This window comes from Thermobia domestica, chromosome 1 (assembly GCF_964235325.1).
Source record: "Thermobia domestica chromosome 1, izTheDome1.hap1.1, whole genome shotgun sequence".
In the NCBI taxonomy this organism is placed as follows: Eukaryota; Metazoa; Arthropoda; class Insecta; order Zygentoma; family Lepismatidae; genus Thermobia; species Thermobia domestica.
In genome coordinates this window covers 252,642,351-252,660,911 of record NC_137454.1, presented here as the reverse complement: position 1 = coordinate 252,660,911, position 18,561 = coordinate 252,642,351, and the positions used below count along the sequence as shown (strand labels likewise).

The following is an 18,561-nucleotide window of genomic DNA, read 5'->3' as shown; positions in this document are numbered from 1 at the left end:
ATGCTTTATGGTTGCCCTAATAATTAATTACCCACCAAAATTAAAGCAGTAAAAAGTACGGGAAAATTTAGAAAACTGATTAAAGAATTTCTGCTTTCCCATTGTTTTTATTTGATAACTGAATATCTCAATTAAAGAATGTATATAGTGTGAAAAAGATTATTAATTTGCGTAGTATATGAAAATATTGTTAATCGTTTGTACTTATAGCAATGTTGTAGATATGATCTACTGAATATACTTACTTCTGTCATATGTCTTATGGTACTGTTGTCATGTTTAATTCTTTATATGTAAGTACATAGTGAGTCTATTGTTTGTAAGTAAATAGAAATAGATCTGAATTTGAGCTTAAATATTTCCTTCTCTAAGTTTCCTGTATTTTACATTTTCTTTGTAGGATCTTCACTAAAATGTTATCAGTGCAACTCCGAGTATGATCCAAGATGTGCAGATCCTTTTGATCCTTACACAATTGGTAATGTTGACTGTGAAAAATGGATGCAACTCTATGATATTAACGCAACTACTACCGTCTGTCGGAAAATCATCCAGAAAGGTGAGTTACCTCTGCGAAAGACAAGCTAGTAACACTTACTCACTCCAATATTTGTTTCTGATTTTTCTGTGCAATATTAAAGGAAATATACGATATAGTATATGATATGTAAGGAAGTTATAAAAAATTTCTACGGAAGATACTATGTATATTCCGTAGAAACCGTGTTTTGATTTAATGTGGACAGTACTGGTCATCCTCCCACCCTGAGAACATTCCAAACGAACAAAAGTATTATATTTTACCTTTGTCATAATGCAAAATGTCATAAGAGATCTCTTATTAATGGTACTTATTCTCTGTAGCCTCTTCCTTCAAAAAGCCAATAGACAATATTTGAACCATTCCAAGGGGTGACTGTTGAGGGAACTCACATCAGTAATAAATAAATAAATAAATAAACTTCTGTTGCTTCAAAGTAAGAGAGAAAAACTTTCTTATGTTCAAATTCTTGTATACAATCATTAGGTGTTTTTTTTTTTTTTTTTCTCTCAAGCACTGCCACGTTTCCGACATTTAGAAATCTAGTTGGTTCGTCATGGATGTCTCTGTACGTAAAAATTGAAGGGGACGATTAGATTAAATAGTGCTTCTAGACCCTAATTAAATTAACATAAATATCGTGAAAGAAGTAGGAAGCTACTTGAATTAAGAGCTAGCGGGATCCGGTTTATACCTCTATCAGAACAATTAATAAAATATTGTTATAAGAATAAGAATAATTTATTGTCGTTAAACAACATGATGTTGTAATAGTACCAGTAGATTACCTGCTGCGTGTTTAGAAGTTTCGATATGCTGTGATCCTTAGAGAACTTCGTCTTGTTATACTATTAATACTATCCATCAAATATATATTTGTCTTCCTAACTTTTTTCTCCAACAATCCTATCATCATTTTAATTATTTCATCATTATTTCTAATGCCCGTTATTCGTTTATTGTTTCAATCAGCTGTTTCCATTTTCTTCAACATTTAAATTGCCGAGAACTTACGTATTTTTTTTTTTTTTTTTTGTGTGTGTGTGTGTGTGTGTGTTATCTTTTCGTAATGTTTACATTTCTGCCCTGTATAATGCAAGATTTTACATCTGAGTCATTTTTGTAACATTTCATTTAGTGACTCACATAACTTGTTTCTTATCATTATTACCACAATCATCTTAAATATATTTTACAATTTCTTACATTGCTTTATGTTTATCGTTTAGCACATTTCATATCTTCGTTAATAACACCACGTAAATATTAAAAAAATAGTCACCTTTTCTAGTTTCTTTGTTCATACTTCGATAATCGACACAGCTTGAATCATCTCAGACACCGCGATTTTATAGTTCTCATTATTTTCATCTCAAATTATGTTTAAGCTCTTTTGTATCTTTTCTGATATCATGATAATTTTCTTTTCAGATTCTGAAAAAAAAAAAAAAAATTGAAAGCAAATATGTTAGTACTTTTAGTTCGTATCAAAGCAACCTGTATCCTAACTAAAGTTTTCCTCGCTTCTCTTTTAGATAGCGAAAGGTAAAATTTTTGTCGAACATCTCTTCCATCCTCGCTACCCTATATTACGTTTTGCATTTCTACTTTTAATGGTTTCTTCATGTGTAACTTTCTTCCGAGTCTCATCTTTCATTTCAACCCAAGCATCTTTCAGATTATCTACTTCAAGTTGTTAAATAGCACATAGTATAGGCATGTATTTTCTGTCTTTTTCTTGTAAATGAAAAATGAAATCTTTCAATTTTACATCCCACAGTTATGCTGGCTAGACTAAAGGAGATGGTGCTGATGAGAAATGAGTGAAATCAATAAAGTGGGAAAAAAGGGAGTACCCGAGAAAACCCACACACTCATGGTGCTTGTTCAGCACAAGTCCATTTGGCGCGGGCTGGAATCGAACCAGGGACCCTACGCATCAGAGGTGAACGCTCTACCATTGAGCCACCGTGGCCCTAGTCTTTTTCTTGTGTTTTTATATGAATGTATGGTCTTTTATATTTATTTTCACTATCCTCAGGCATACCCTTTTTGTACTTTTATCTACAGTCTAGTAATCTACTGGAGAAATCAGTTCTCTACGTGTCTCTGTGTTCTATATAAAAAGCATATATACACTATAGATCCACCCAGAGAAGTTCTAAAAAAGTTTTTACAGATTTTAATTAGGTCTCTAGTATCGTAACTTTTATTTTTCGTTTTTGCTGTTATGTACACGCCCAAACCATCACGAACAATAAGCATGCATCATGCGATAGCAGGCTTTTAATGAACATGTGGTGTATTTCGTTAGTCTGTGAAAATTATCATTCAAAAATTTTTATGTACATGGCCATATAATCAAATACATATCCTCTTTACAAACTTACTCAAAGAGAATATTTCAATACTTTTACACACCAAATTGATTTTCTAATTTGAAAGAAAAAGAAAACTGGAAAACGGATAAAATGAAATATTAAAAGAATATAAATGTCTATTTTTCACCTTGAGACTTGTAATAAAATGTTTGAGATAAGATTTAATCGTACTTTGACAGAAATTGACAACATCAGAACGGTCAGTATCAATCTTTCCTTTGTTGTGATAGAGAAACATCAGGAAAATTTTCAAATTGTATTATTAGACACGAAGTTATTAATGAGTGGTATTACGAGGAGATAGGAGACTCTGAACCTCCAAATACAATATAGATACTTTATAGTTAACGCTACACGAGATTGGATTTAAATATCAAAGAATTTCAAAGTTTAAATATTGTTCGTATATATAGTTCTTCGAATCTTAAGTGTCTTCCAAATTCGGAATTGCAGTAAAGAGTGTATCTTGGGTTCTCCTTTCACAGTGCTGCGGTATTTATTTGCAGTGGCATGACAAAGCGGAAAAAGGACTGGATCCAGATCTTGTCAAAGCAGTTTAAAAGGAGAATAATATACAAAAATCAAATTTTAAAAAAACGTTTGTTTGTACAGTTGTTCGAAGTTTAAGCAAAGTTCATCCTTTTATTAAAAAAAAAAAAATCGCAAATACGTATTTGTAACGGTGAGGCATAATTCACGGCTTCAGAGGCCCCGTTTTAAAGTTATATGCTAAGACGCAAACAGAGGCACATACTGAGGAGTCTTTTTACATGAACTGTTAATGAGTATATTTATACTTAAAAAATAAAGAAATAAAGAAGTTGCTCAATCACCGAATATCATGCGGATATTTAGCTCGAAGTATATAAGGTAGTGGGACACGTCATTCGCATGAGAAGTATGTGCTGACGATATAAAGTTCTAGTTGGAAATCTTGGGAGAGAGGACTTAGTATAGCAGACTAAGGAAAAACAGAAGCGATATCATTAGGAGGTTGATAACATAAATCCTGATTGCATCCAATGGCTTTTGAATTTTGTTTCTGTGCTTTTTTTTTAATTTTAATTTTTATTTTTTTTTTAACGTCGTTACTTAATTAACAAATATCTATACTGTTAATGCGTTTAATGCATAGGTTGATTCATGTAAGAATCAGCCTCCCGAACTTGGAAGAATTAACTGAAATAGCATAGTATAAAAAGAAGGCAACGTACGGTGTAAAATACTGTAATACATTATACTACACTAAAACATATATTTGTATGAGAAAACTTTAACTACACAATTAGAGTGAAAGAAGTGAGAAGTGTGACATACAAAGAGGAAAAAAATGGTGCGCACCATTCGGTTGCCATAGAAACACCACTAAAACATGCAAGTCACCTAGTCGCCACTCTTAGCTAGATTGATTCACCATGGTTACCAGCTTCTAGTTATTCAACATGGTTGCCAAAAGTGTGCTTTTAACTTAGGGTTTTCTACCATTTGTCTGAAGAACGAAAGTGTCAAATAACTCCTCCTCAGCTGAAACTAATTAAAAATAGATGTATCTCCGTACCATATTTGTTTAGTTAATGGACAGCTGTAGCGCTGGTTGGACATTACTAACATTAATACCAACAGGAAAATTATAAGAAAGGTAATTTTTTTTATATATATATGGTTAGCAATTTCTAAATTCGTTTTACAGTCCAATATTATGGTTAATTATTTTTTTCTTTGTATTGCAGGTAGAGTTGCAAACAAGGCATGTTTATTTTTTTAAAAAATGTTTTTTTACAAAAGCTTCACAGGTCATGTTTTTTCTAAAATGTTTTTTTTAAACAAATTAAAAAATGCCGGTAAAAACAAATAGAAAATAAAATAATGCTTAGAATGTGCTGAGATTAGCTTTTTATATATAAAAATCTAATTGTTTAAATAGTATTTTCATTTCAGTTATATTAACAATTTGGAATTCTTAAAATTATAATAAAACAATATTGAAAACACAAGCACATTATTATTTCTGCATACTTAAATTTTTATGATGATTCAGAAATTATGTACAGCACTACAGTGAAGAAAACAATAATCCATTTTAGTATCAAGGTACGTTTTTAAAGTTTCTAAAAATTTAATTGAAAAATGAAAACACAATAATTCATAATCATCTCTGGATTGGTTTACTAGAAATTATATAACTGAAATGAAAATATACTGAAATAAAAAAGGAACTTATCGTTCTGGGGACTAGCAAGAAATTGACAATAAATAACGATCAGATGCATGTTGTGAAATATTAAAAAGAAAGAAAAAAAAGGTATCAGGTTATTTGTTTCTTTGTTTGGCTGCTTACTGGTTTACAAACGTTAACAGCTCTTTCCAAATGTACTAGGTCAGGCGCTACTAAGAGGAGTAAGACAATATGGGTGTTTTGAGTATTTCATGAAACTAACGACCTTATCTAGATCTACTGTTATAGGTGGAAGTGGGAAAAGAATAAAGAATGTGACTATCGTTTTGTAGCTAATTACCATGCCGAAGAAACAATTTAAAATATAGTGTGCGAATGACAAACCAATATTCATATTTGTTACATGCGGTGTTGTTCTGTTGTTCTTATATTGTATAAATGATTTAAACACACATACACATAGCCGTAAAATTGACAACAAAGAGATCATGTACACTTCAACGTTTTATAGCATATGGAAATGAAGAACCTCAATAAGCTTTCGAAATGGAAGTTTACAGCTTACTTTTCGGAAATTAACCAACTAGTAACAATACAGGACTTTAGCAGCACTCCCTTTTCTGTCCTGTTGTTTCAAGCTCTGGGGTAGCATTCTTTAGTTACATCTTCTTTTTCATTGAAATGGGAAAGAGAGGTCGTGTTTGATTTAATTTTTCTTAAATATATAAAAAAAAAAAATGATCCCGGCATCATCTGGCTGCAATATGAGTTAGAAAATTAGCATTTGTATGGAACTAGTTTATGACGTTTTATTCTAAAAATATAGCTTCATTTCGTGGGCTAGTAATGACGAATTCCCGTTTCTTAACAGCATTATGGATTCAGCACTTCAAAAAGTTCCATATGGACACATTTAAAACCAGTATATGTTAAGCAATCTATGGAATAACAAAGTTAGTACTTAATAATAATAATAATAATAATAATAATAATAATAATAATAATAATAATAATAATAATAATAATAATAATAATAATAATAATAATAATAATAATAATAATAATAATAATAATAATAATAATAATAATAATAATAAAATACATTCATTACTTTTCCTGTGTTTTCCATTTTATTTTCATACGCGTTTGTTAATACAAAAATTGTTTATAATACTGCAGATCTACGTGAACCTGTAAAATAAATTAATAATTATTTCCATTTACATTTTCTTGGAAACACTATACAAAATTTATAAACTATGATGCAAATTTAAACTTGTTACACAAATTGCTATACAAAAACAAAAAATGTGCATTGTTAACTAATTACTAACTCTATGGTCTATGGAATTCAGAGGTTCAATGTCGTGTTCACAAAAGTTCTCCATTTACTTCTGTCCTTAACCATCTGGATACAATTTCTACTTTGTATTCCTATTTCTGCGAGATCCATCTTAATATTGTCCTCCCATCTGCGCCTAGTGGTCCTAATGGTCGTCGTTTTACGATTGGATTTCTAGTTAAAACTTTGAAAGCCTTCCTACTTTCTTCCACTCTAGCTACATGACCTGCCCACCTCAGCCTCCCACACTTGATGACTCTAACAATGTTAGGTAAACGATACAAATTATCCAGTTCCTCACTAGGAAGTTTTTGCCATTCCCCACGCCCATTCCTCTTGGGTCCGCATATTTGCCTCAGTATTTTAATGTTAACAATGTATATTTTTCATATACAATACTTAAATAAACAAATAATATATACCAGCAGAATGAAAACTTTCAACTGCATCAGATTGACAATAAATTACGTACCTTTTAACGCCACATAAAAATTCGCTTTTCGTGGCATTTTCAAAAACTACGCATAAGAATTTACCATCAAATATTATTTTGTTCAGCTCGATGTGATTTATCGATTAATGTATATCTCATTTTTAACAATATTACAATTAAAGGAGAAAATTATATTTAAAAGTTAATCATTATTTGGGACATACGTTATTAACAATACTATATACTATCATCTTGGTAATGTCACAACAACAAGCTTGATTAGAGATTACTTCAATTCAGTTTTATCTTAATAGTTGGCGCCATAATCATACGGCATCAATTTTTAGGTATAGAAAAAAGTTTGTCTTCTCGGAAACTGCGCATGAAGATTTGTGCTCACCCATGTCATTTTGTTCAGCTGAGTCAGATATATCAATTAGCTATTTGTCTCATTTTTGGACATTTCTTCCCGTTAAACTATTAATATTGTAGTTTTTTTTTTTTTTTTTTTTTTTTTATGTGTTAGGTTTTCAAGACATCACTGAAGAAGACGTCGCTAGAGGAAAAATTCGTACAAGAGCCTGTTGCTCAAACTTTATCAAACTTTCTCCGCCTATGTTATGCATCAAAAATAGTTCAAATTTCAAAAATAAATGAATAAATAAATAAATAAATAAAATAAACAAATAAAAGATAAAAAAACCTGGAACCAAATAATTTCCTATGTTATAAATTTTGATGTCAGAATCGAATTATAAATCTTCCTATAAGAATTTAATAGTATGTCTTTTTCATATACAATATAAGTAAATAAATAATCTACTCCAGGCAAATGAAATGTATCAGTTAAATCACATTGGCAACAAATGACATGCCATCAATAAGGAACTATTGAAATAATTTAATTAATTTTGCGTCAATAATTTAATCTAACGTAAAGAGAAATAAAAGGGATGCGCCACCGAACTAAATTTCCTCACTCTTGATTCCTTAAATGAACTCATGCCATAGAATAAGAGTTTTTATTTATATTGTGTATATTTGTGAAGTACAAATAAAATAATATTGGCGTTTTAGATAATCTTCATCCGAAGGAAACTTATCCTATTAGTACACCACACTTTCTGGGTCGTAGAGAAACAGATGAATTATGCCATATTGTAGGGCTAATTAGGAGACATTTATTCATAACATACCAAGAAACTAGAGATATTTTTAAGACAATTGTCGGAACAAAACACAGCACACTAGTAAGATATTATTTTTGGAATTTATACGAAAAATGAGTTATGCTATAGTTAAGGTTGTTAATGAAATACTTGATTATGAAATATAAGTATAATAGAAGTATTTTTACTGTATATATATATATATATATATATATATAATTACTGTTGTCGAGTTTCATTTTACAGTAAAATATTCCTATATTTGAGTGTACGAGAAAAATTTGAAACATTTTCTTATTGAAATTATAAGTTTTAAAACTTGGTCTTGATACTTTGGAATTTGCATAGGTCCGAGCAGGCAACGAAAAAAAAATATAAAGTTTCTAGGCTCGTAGGATCATAAAATACATAAATCTGTTAAAATCTCGAGCTTATTGATTCATTTATTTTTTCATCATCACAAGACTCTACTATTTTGAGAGCTCGAAAGTAGAAAACTCATCCCATTTGTCAGCTAACCCTTTTGGCTCCTTCCAAGATGAATGGCTTATGTGGTAGTGTGGGATTATTCGTGGAATATTTATTTTTGAAGGTGGACAAAATCGAATTAGTCGTTTTCTTTTACTGAAAATTATCCGAAAAATACTCATGTCTACGAGTAAATACCTCTTGTGAATTTTCCCCAGAGAAATGATTTATTCCATACTGTAGGATTGATTATTTTATGAAATATTTATTTGGGAAATTAAAAACGAAATCAATAGACATTTTTGAGAAAAACGCAATTTCCAATTGTCACTCTTGAGTAAATTACCTTTACTCCTAGAGAAATTCGCGAAATTTTCCTGGAGAATATTTTTAAAATTTGGTCCGGATACATTTGAACGGTGTGACCTATAAGCATATGTATATACACATCGGAAAGAACCGACAGACATCCAAAATTCAGTCCATAAAACACATAAGTCACTGAAATCTAGGATTTAATTTCTCTTACTTGGTTTGAATTTGAGTTTAGCAACCCGTTCAGCAGCAAGGCTATAAAAGATGTGGTTTCCGAACCACATGTGCTCCTTCCAGGAACTCGAACCCGAGCTTCCCACGCCGAAGGCACAGACGCTAACCGCTTAGCCATGAGGAAGTTCATAAATTTTATATAACTGAAACCCTATGTTCTTCAATTCTTTGGAATTGTTACAAACGATATTCGCTGGGTCTCTTCCCGATTTCTCATTTTTTTCAAATACAATATGTGAAAAACCGAAAGAAAAGATTACGGTTTTTCCACTTCACTTCAAAATTGCAAGTGAAATAGTACTAGCTGTAAAATCATTTTCAAGATACCATTGTTCAGTAGTTTATTGCTGACTAAATCTTTTAAGTTAAGGGAGTATTTAGCAACTCTAGTGACAGTGAACTCCTGTTATTTAGAAATGCCTGTGAACTACAAGTATATACTTGAAATTTTATGCTACACAGTGATGATATTTCATTGTGAAATAAATCACTTTTCTACATATTAGAGTGTAGAATGAAAACTCAGTTATACCTTGGATTTAGTTCAATAAATAAATAAGACAGATGACTATCTTAAAGAAACTATAATTTCACAAATTTTGTATGAAAGTTGGAAGAAAGACAAAAAGATTACAAAAGGACCTTAAGTTAATGTCAATCCTTCTGTTAACTGATAGTCGTTGGATCCAGTTAATAGAATAAACTACAACATTTCATATAACAGAACGTTAACTTTTATATATGTATATATATATTAAATAATGAATAATATTCGTAATTACATTTCTCTGTATTTCCTTTGCAGTGAACGGTGTTATGAGATACATACGCAGATGTGGATACATTGAAGGAGCGCCCGCGTGTTACGCCAGATCAGGAACCTACGAAGTCCACGTTTCTGTCTGCTCATGTTCAGAGGATAATTGTAATACAGCTCCTAAACCACAGCAAATCAGTGATTTACTTTTGTTTCTTGTAACCATGATATCCTTGAAAAAACTAACAACAGCCATTTTATAACAACAGTTGGTAGAGTAAGCTAAAATATTTAATATAACGGGATTTGTTTTCCCATAATCACAGATGAAAAACAAAAAAAAAAAAATAAAATGGTTGATAGGAAAATTTTAAAACAAGCAGTAACTTGTAGCTGTTTTGCGTAGAAGGATTTTTTAAAAAAAATGTTTCAACACCAGAATAGAACATGCAAATTAAATGGTGTCAGATTTCGAGAAAGAAAATTTATTTGCTGCCTCAATGTGTTACCACTGCAATGCTGTTCCAAATGAATTAGACGATGTATACCTTGAATTATTTTCCTTCATTATTGTCATTAATGTCATTATTGACATTAATCAAAAATATATTCAGTTTCGCAGCGATAGTGAAAAACAACATGCATTTCTAAAATAAAAAGCGTTGGAAATGTGTTGGAAAGGAACGAGAATTTATGCATAAAAATATTTTGTTTAAATTTAACTTAAATAAAAAGAAAGAAGTTGAATAATATATTTTGGTTAACCTTAAAGAATATTGAATATGTTGATAATTTGTTAATTTAGAAAAAAAAATTCTTGAATCAGATGTGTGTATTCGCATTGTAAAAAAAAAAAAATTAAAAAAAAACTATCTGTGATTTTTCTGTACACCACTGATTCCGAAATGGCATGCAGGAGAAAAGAATCTGTAAATACAGAATATCTTTTAAAAATTAAGAAAGGAAATCCCATGTAAATAAATATGCAGGTATTATCTTATTAACTGATTACAAATTCTAAAAGAAATGGATGAGAAAAATAAATATTGACAGTAAAGAAAAAAATGCTTTCGGCCATTGCAGCGTTGTAGTGTGTGTACAATGCAGTTGCACAGCATTTGACAAAAGAAGAAAAAACATACATTACGTATTAACATAAAAGGAAAATATTATGTATTTATAGAGTTTTAAATCAAGTCCATAATTCTTGTAGACAGAACTTGTTACTGAATGTCAGTGTGTTTGAGTATCAAATGCTTTTTCTAAGGATAGCTGTTCATAATTGTTGCATTCGTTTTTTAGATTGTTCGGCTAGATAAATGTACAGTATCCCTCCTCCTCCCCCACTTTGCAGCTCCATCTCTGGAAATTAAGCGTTATATACATATACATATATATATTGATAGGTTAGATCTTCAATTTCTCCTTGTTCCTAAGCTGTATTTGGTTAGAACGCATTGTTGGTTTAGATGTTTACTGCATCATAGTTGACAATGAAGAAAATGTTCCCCTCTTTTGCCTTTCTTATATTCTAAGTCACATGATAGATTAAAAACATATTTTTAAATTAGTATTCTTAAACTTGGTAGGACAAACTGATCTCACTAATAGAGTTTTTAAAAGATATTTTTATTATTTTTTGTTGGAATCTACGATAAATTATTAAAACATTTTAATAGTCATCATTATTGACTATTATATGATGGTTACATTTATGTTATATTTACTTATTGATTATGATAGTAAGTGATTCATAAAAATATAAACAGGAACAAATATCAATGTTTAAATATGACAGCTTTTAAAGCAATAAAAGATATGTTCAAGGACAACAAATCTATGTCGTTCCTCCCTCAAAATGAACATATACAATGAAAAGAAAATGTTTTAAGGATATTATAAATGTAATTTTTTTCTTTTCAAATTTATGTATAATGTTAACTATTGAGTTGCTCATTTTGTAATGTATGAATAAAATAATCGGCAAGCAGAAATACAAGATTAAATTCTAACTTAAGTTTATTAAGTATCCATGACTTATCACATATGCTGCGATATATGCGTGGGTATTGTTGAATAACTTATTAAATTTTATCTTTTCTTCCTATAAATATGAAAATCTCTCATAATTTCAGAACAGAGGGAGAAATATCGTACAGTAAAAGTTGTCTTTTATCTTTCTAATGGTGTAAACCATGTATTAAGTAATGATCTTATACTACGGCCATCAACACTGTCATGAAATATACATTGAATCATATTTATCATTATTATAAACATTATAGATAATAATCAAGGTATTACTGCAAATAATTTTTATTTATATATATTAAGAATACCTATGGTTCACTGCAGACATAATTTGAACTCAATTATAAGAAAGAAAATAAAAAGGAAAAACTCAAAGAATGTTTCACAAAATAACGTAAATTATTATTGTATATGAATTGATACGTAAAATTGTGCATGTTGTTGTTGTTACTATTAATATAACTTGTTTTCACGTAAATTTTTCATACAAGCTTTTAAGAGATAAGTTAATTATACCTTTTCCTTTCTAATGTCTGATACCGACATGAGTATCGGATTACGTATATATATATACATAAGTAAGTGTAGTCTTCATTTTCGAAGACAATGTATTTGTGTTGGCATTTAAAAATGCAGTTTTTTTCTTGTGTGTAATTTTTAACTGTATATCCAATCGGTAGTATTTCTGTGCATTTCTAAAAGGAAAGAAATCCTAACAATATTCCACTAATTAGTTTTGTATCATTATAAATATAATGATATTCTGTTTGTTAAAATAATTACTTTCGCTTTTGTTTTTGGGATACTTGCTATAAAAAAAATCATGAGAAAAAGAACAGGACCAGAATTTTAAAGTTTTACTTGTAACCAATAGAAATGATCGAATGAAACGTATAGGAAGTTTGATTCATGTAAAATAATGTTTAAGTCAGAAGCCGTTATATAGATAAGCAAAACATGCATTTTAGTTGTAGCTTTAGAACATTTGTGCTTTGCAAAATACAATTAAGGCCTAATTTTTAAAGCAGGATTTTTTTTTCGTCTATTTTAATTTTTGAAGGAGAAAATATGATGGATTGTACTTGAGGCCTAGATTAAAATGTAACCGCCAGTTTTCAACAGATTACTGCCATTGGTTAATTAACTACTAAAGCAAGCACCGTGTGTATGCTAATGATTTAAAATATGTATAAACCCAGAAACATCTCAACAATGACGGTTAGATATAAATAGTAATATATATATGTTGAGTAAATAAAAAAATACGATCATGGAGAAGTTATATTTAAAATTACTTCCCTAAAAAGCATCAAGATTGTCCGAAGTCTAAAAAGCGATGTTAATTTCTTTCCTTGTAGCTCGCTTTTGTAGCTCTACGTGAAAAAAATGACTTTAAAATTATATGCATCCGTATAGAGAAAAAGTTACTTTTTCTTTTTCTTAAGTATATATTTCGCTAGTTCGACCTTGGACAACTTTTGAGGTATAATATAAGAAAGAAATACATAAATTTATTAAATGAGATCAAAATTATTAGCACTATATAACAACACATTTTCATCAAGACGCGCCCAAGTAAAAAAGGAATATATATGAAAGTTCAGAAAGCGGAAATAATAAAGGTCTCTTGCTAAAGTGTGTCTGAGGAAAGAATCTACCCAAAGTATAGAGTATATATTGTATATAAAGGAGATGGATTTTTGTCTCCTTTGTAAATATTATTGTTGAGCATAAGATAGTTCAGTTAATAGTACTAATCCTATTCGAGAACAGACAAAGAAGTAAAATAATATATTAATAGAATATAATAAACCAATTTCAAGTACACGATGTACAGTTACACACATATACATATATATGTAAGAGCTGTATTTTACTTAATAATCTTGTATCTTTGTTACTGTTAAAATATGAAAACAACATTTTTTTTTGCATATTTCTCTCATTTCACTCATATCATGCGATACGAATAGTGAAGTGGATATTTAAAATGAAAAATACTTCCTCAACCTAATTGGTGTTTTACCTTTTTTTCTCACTAGGATAAAATCCATGGAAAACATATTTCTCTCCTCCTTTCCTTTTCTTTCAAAAAGAGGGAATTGAGAAAAAATGACCAAAAAATCAATCTTGATTTTTTTTAAAAAAGTGTAAAATCAGAGGAAAAAATATTTTAAAGTTTGGGACCTTCGTGCCCAAGATTAAAAATGAAGGAAATGAAAAAGAAAAAAAGAAAATAAATAAAAGAATAAACACGTTTTGATTAAGAATAATTAGGATTATGTTTTAAAAGGAAGAACTATTTTGCTGGCTATTTTATGCAGTTGGCATTTTAGATACATAATCAAGTAAATTCTGACAGTCAAAGGGACATTATACCTCTTTTGACACTAAGTTGCAGTGCCTTTTTGATCAAAATAGCAGAACAAAATAAAGACTACACCAGCTGACCATTGTTTCAAGCAATATTATTTAAGCGTTAAGGAAAATACAAATATATTAAAATAAGTTTCAAAGAATAAGGTTTTGTTGACAATGTAACGCATAATTATATTGCAATAATGCTGATAATATGTATACCAATTCTGTGTTTTGTTTTCCTGAGTTTGTATTAGAATATTTGTTTTATAAACTTACTGCAAATTATTTTGTATCTGTATTTTGTGATTGCATGTTGGAAGATATTTTACAACCAGTGTTCTTTATTTTAATACATTATTTGTAATTCGAATTCTCTTTTGACTCATCAGTCTTATAACCAGGCTCAATTATGAAACCAAAGAACTACTAGATAGATATACAAATATAAAACTCAATGTGTCAGCGTCAATAAATATTTCTTTACTGCCATTAATGAATCTTCTGCTAGAAGGTCCCAACAATTGGGGTGCCATGTTGTTGTTATTGTTGTTGTTTTGGGTTGTATCTCACGCAGGCACGTGCGTCCTCTCATCATGTGTCTAGTCTAATGTACAGAAGAAATTTCTAGAAAATAAAGGTTGTGAACACAACAAAATATAACTTATTAAGTTATGGTGAACCTCTTCTTTTGTGTGTGTGTGTGTGTGTTTCTATATTCCATGCTAAGTTTAGTTATCATTTTGAAGCAAATATATTGTGTTATTTATAAGAGAACTTTTGCCAATGCTACGTTATTATTTAGAAGCTTGTTGTACAGTGAGTTCTCACTGAATTGCTACCCAGTAGCGTACGCAGTAATTTATTTCGAGAGGGGTCCAAACTCTATATGAGGGTATTTTATTAAAATTCCTAAAATTAGGCTAAATTTACACAAAAGTCGAAATTTCGTGGGAGTCCGGATCCCCCAGGACTCATCCCCTGTGTACGTCTCTGTTGCGACCACCCCTCCACAGAAGAACTAATAACAAGACCACTCCGACTGGGGGTATTGCAAAGAAAGAACACACTCGAGACTACATGCTGGCAGGCAACACACTATTACAATGGGAGGTGGGCAGGATTTATCCGCATTCCAAAAGGGTATGATGGTGGGTGCACGAGCAATAGGAGCGTCTATACTCCAGATAGCAATTTGTTGAATGCACCCATTCGAATAAAGTGAAAGTGTACAAGGAGTGGCAAGAAAATGGGGTAACAGCCTCCAAGAAACGGAACTGCAGTTGCGTACTGAAGGTCACACCGCGGGGCGAGCATCGCGTCAAACGGCTTGTGACAGCCAAGCGAACCATCAGTTTCCGGGAACCACGTTAAATAGTGGATGCACAACACTCATATACCATGCAACTATATGGTGTACACTAGCACGCATGAAGTTCCACAGCAGACAACCCACGCGTCGTCCACTTCTCACGACTAGTTACCGCCAACTTCGTCGCGCTAATTGGATCGTGGATGATTGGAAAAGGGTTTGTTTGTCCGATGAATCACGGTTCGTTGTACACCACTCGGATGGGCGCGTGCGTGTGTGGTGCCAATAGCACGAAGGGGATCCCTCGTGCATGGTGCGTACTGTACAGGCAGGTGGGGGTGGCTGTATGGTTTGGAGATGCTTTTGTTGGCATGGACTGGGATCATTGGTGTGCATGGAACACAGCGTAACTTCCGTAGTGTATCTGCAGATGTCAGAGGATCACGTACACCCTACAATGCAACACTTCTACCTACGCGGAGATGGCATTTTCCTGACAACGCACGGTGTCATTGAGTCAGAACTGTACTTGTTTAGCTTGAGGAACATTCCACAGAGCTGCAGCATGTGGATTGCTTCCAAACTGGGATGTTGTGGAATGAGCTCCTCGCGTCGCACCGACATCTTTGGGTTCATTGTAGGATGCCATCAGAGATATATGGTTTCAGATTCTCGTGGAAGCACATCAGCAACTTGCAGACTTCATGCCACGCCATGTCTAGCCGTCCAAGCAAAAGGCGAATCAACAAAGTATTAAATAGGTGCTCGCAATTCTGTGAGTATTTAGTGTATAATCATAATCATTGTGAACATTCTGCCATCACTGCTGCAAATTAAGAAATTTCATGTACTCCGATGTACCGTTAGTTCCTCTATCATGACACTAGAATTAGCCTCATTAGTATTGTTCATTGAATTGTATTCTTTTCTCTCCTGTCTCTTATTTCTTCCGAACGTCCTCTACCACGTTATACAAATCAGTGATGTGCCGTAAACTATAATTTTACGTCTATGCGATTGTCTACTGCAATCTATACATTATCTACATTACACCTTTTCCCGTGTAGACTATGTAGACAACCACTATCAAATGTAAGGAACAATTTCGTTGCTCGTTTGTTCATATTTCCTCATTCAGTTGTTTCGCTTCGGTGCAGCGAGCATTTTTGCCGATCCCAAACGTTTCAGCATTCTTGCCAATTTGATGTCGAGAACAGAACCCAAACAACCCCTGCGGGGCTTCTAACCCGTTCCTACTACTACTACAACTACTACTACATTAGCTGTGGATCTATATAGTACAAGGGCAACGTACTACTACTACATTTGCTGTGGATCTATATAGTACAAGGGCAAACTTATTTTAATGAAAGAAGTTTAATGAAAATTTTTAAAAAATGATCGTTAAATCACTTTTTGAATATTATTTTTGATCTTATCTTAACGAAAGAAGTGTTATAAAATTTTTTAAAAGTAGTAACAAAAACTGTCCGTAGGCAGGATTTGAACCCACGCCAAAAACATTTTCTCCATTAACATGTTGCGCTAGCCCACTCGGCTACCAGAGCCGACACAATTTACTGTTTACTTTGTGTTATATGTAGATCATGTCTTGTGATATCGTATCTGTATCGACCAATCAGATCAGAGGATATCTGAAACGTTTGGGATCCGCAAATATGCGTGCAGCGAAAGATTAGGGAAACGAGTAACATATAAGAAGTAGAGGGAATTATCTAATCTGTATGTTTACTCTGCTCTGCACATACCACTGCCTTAGATTTTCCACTTCGAGCACTGCTTTTATAATGAAATTTACAAAACTAATTCTCATCTGTGAGCTTTCAGTCTTGAATATGCTATATTTGCCAATTTTTTCTTGCATATTTTACAAAATGCATAATATTTTTCATTTTCTTTCATCAAGACGAAACTAAGTATTCGAAAGTTATATTCGCTAGTCTAGGCATTTTATTTTGTACACAATTTCGCAAGGTAACGACAAAATAAAGCTCCTTTACTGTCCACGATGCCATATTAAATTACGTGTTTTGACATATTCTACATAGTCTACGTTGTTTACATTGTCTACGCATAGTTGACACGTAAACGTAAACTATCGTTTTTTACGCGTAGACGCACATCTCTGATACAAATACAGCTTATTTCTCACACAATGTTCTAAGCAGCTTATTTTCCTCTTCCCAATCACTTTCAATTTTGTTCTTTTTGGCTTTCACTTGGTTCTCTCCTCAAAAGGACACTATGTATTGTAGAGTTCAACTGGACTCATCCTATCTGCTTCAAACCTGATATGGTGGTAGATCTTGATCTGCTATTCGAGCTTCTGAAATATGGCGTGCAGAAATTTGGTTTCTAAGTTATTCACAGTTAAAATTCTAACTCGAAAATTCGGTGAAGATCCAACTGATGTCCAGACTTATTGTGTAGAAGTTAACTTTCAGTTCCTTATGAATTCAACTTCACAATTCTATTGCAGGTGAATGGTTTACTTTCTTGCCAATGAAATCATGTACAGTCAAGGAATTTATGATAACCGAAAAATACAAATTAAATAAAGAACATACTTTTATGACTATGCGTAATTTACTTGTCTTCCTCACTATTAAAAGAACTTACTTTGTTTTTCGTTCGATCCAACTGATTTTCTCCATTCTTTTTCACACCCAAATCTGAAAAGTTGAAACGTACCACTCACCATCCTTCCAGTTGTAGAAAAATGGCGTTTCATGTTCTCTAGATTGATTATTTTCAGGTTCGGGTACTGACATAGATACTCCTACAGTTAAAACATTACCTTCCATCAGATGTACATAAACTTAACCAGTACCGACGGCGTGATGCAATCAATTATTCAAGAACATATGCATATTCATATAATACTTTAATTCAGAAATATTCAATATCTTCTTAACAGCCTTTTGTTTCCAATTACATATTATAACTATCGTATATCCATCATATATCATCATCTTATTTACTTATATTTATCTTCAATTATACTATTTCTTTATATCAATATT

General features: G+C 31.6%; 1 protein-coding gene and 1 non-coding gene across 2 annotated transcripts in view; one reads left to right on the top strand and one right to left on the bottom strand.

The window, feature by feature from the left end:
* The window catches only part of LOC145695152 (UPAR/Ly6 domain-containing protein crok-like), a 124,929-nt gene extending 110,061 nt beyond the window's left edge, over nt 1–14,868 (top strand). The window contains exons 2-3 of the mRNA XM_081772096.1: nt 401–559; nt 9,865–14,868. Of these exons, the coding sequence (XP_081628222.1) occupies nt 401–559; nt 9,865–10,079 (374 nt within the window). The 3' untranslated portion in view covers nt 10,080–14,868. The remainder of the gene's footprint in view (nt 1–400; nt 560–9,864) is intronic.
* TRNAQ-CUG (transfer RNA glutamine (anticodon CUG)) lies at nt 2,445–2,517 on the bottom strand. Its single transcript has one exon. It is a non-coding gene; the product is annotated as a tRNA-Gln (tRNA).
* Nucleotides 14,869–18,561: the final 3,693 nt, after the last annotated feature.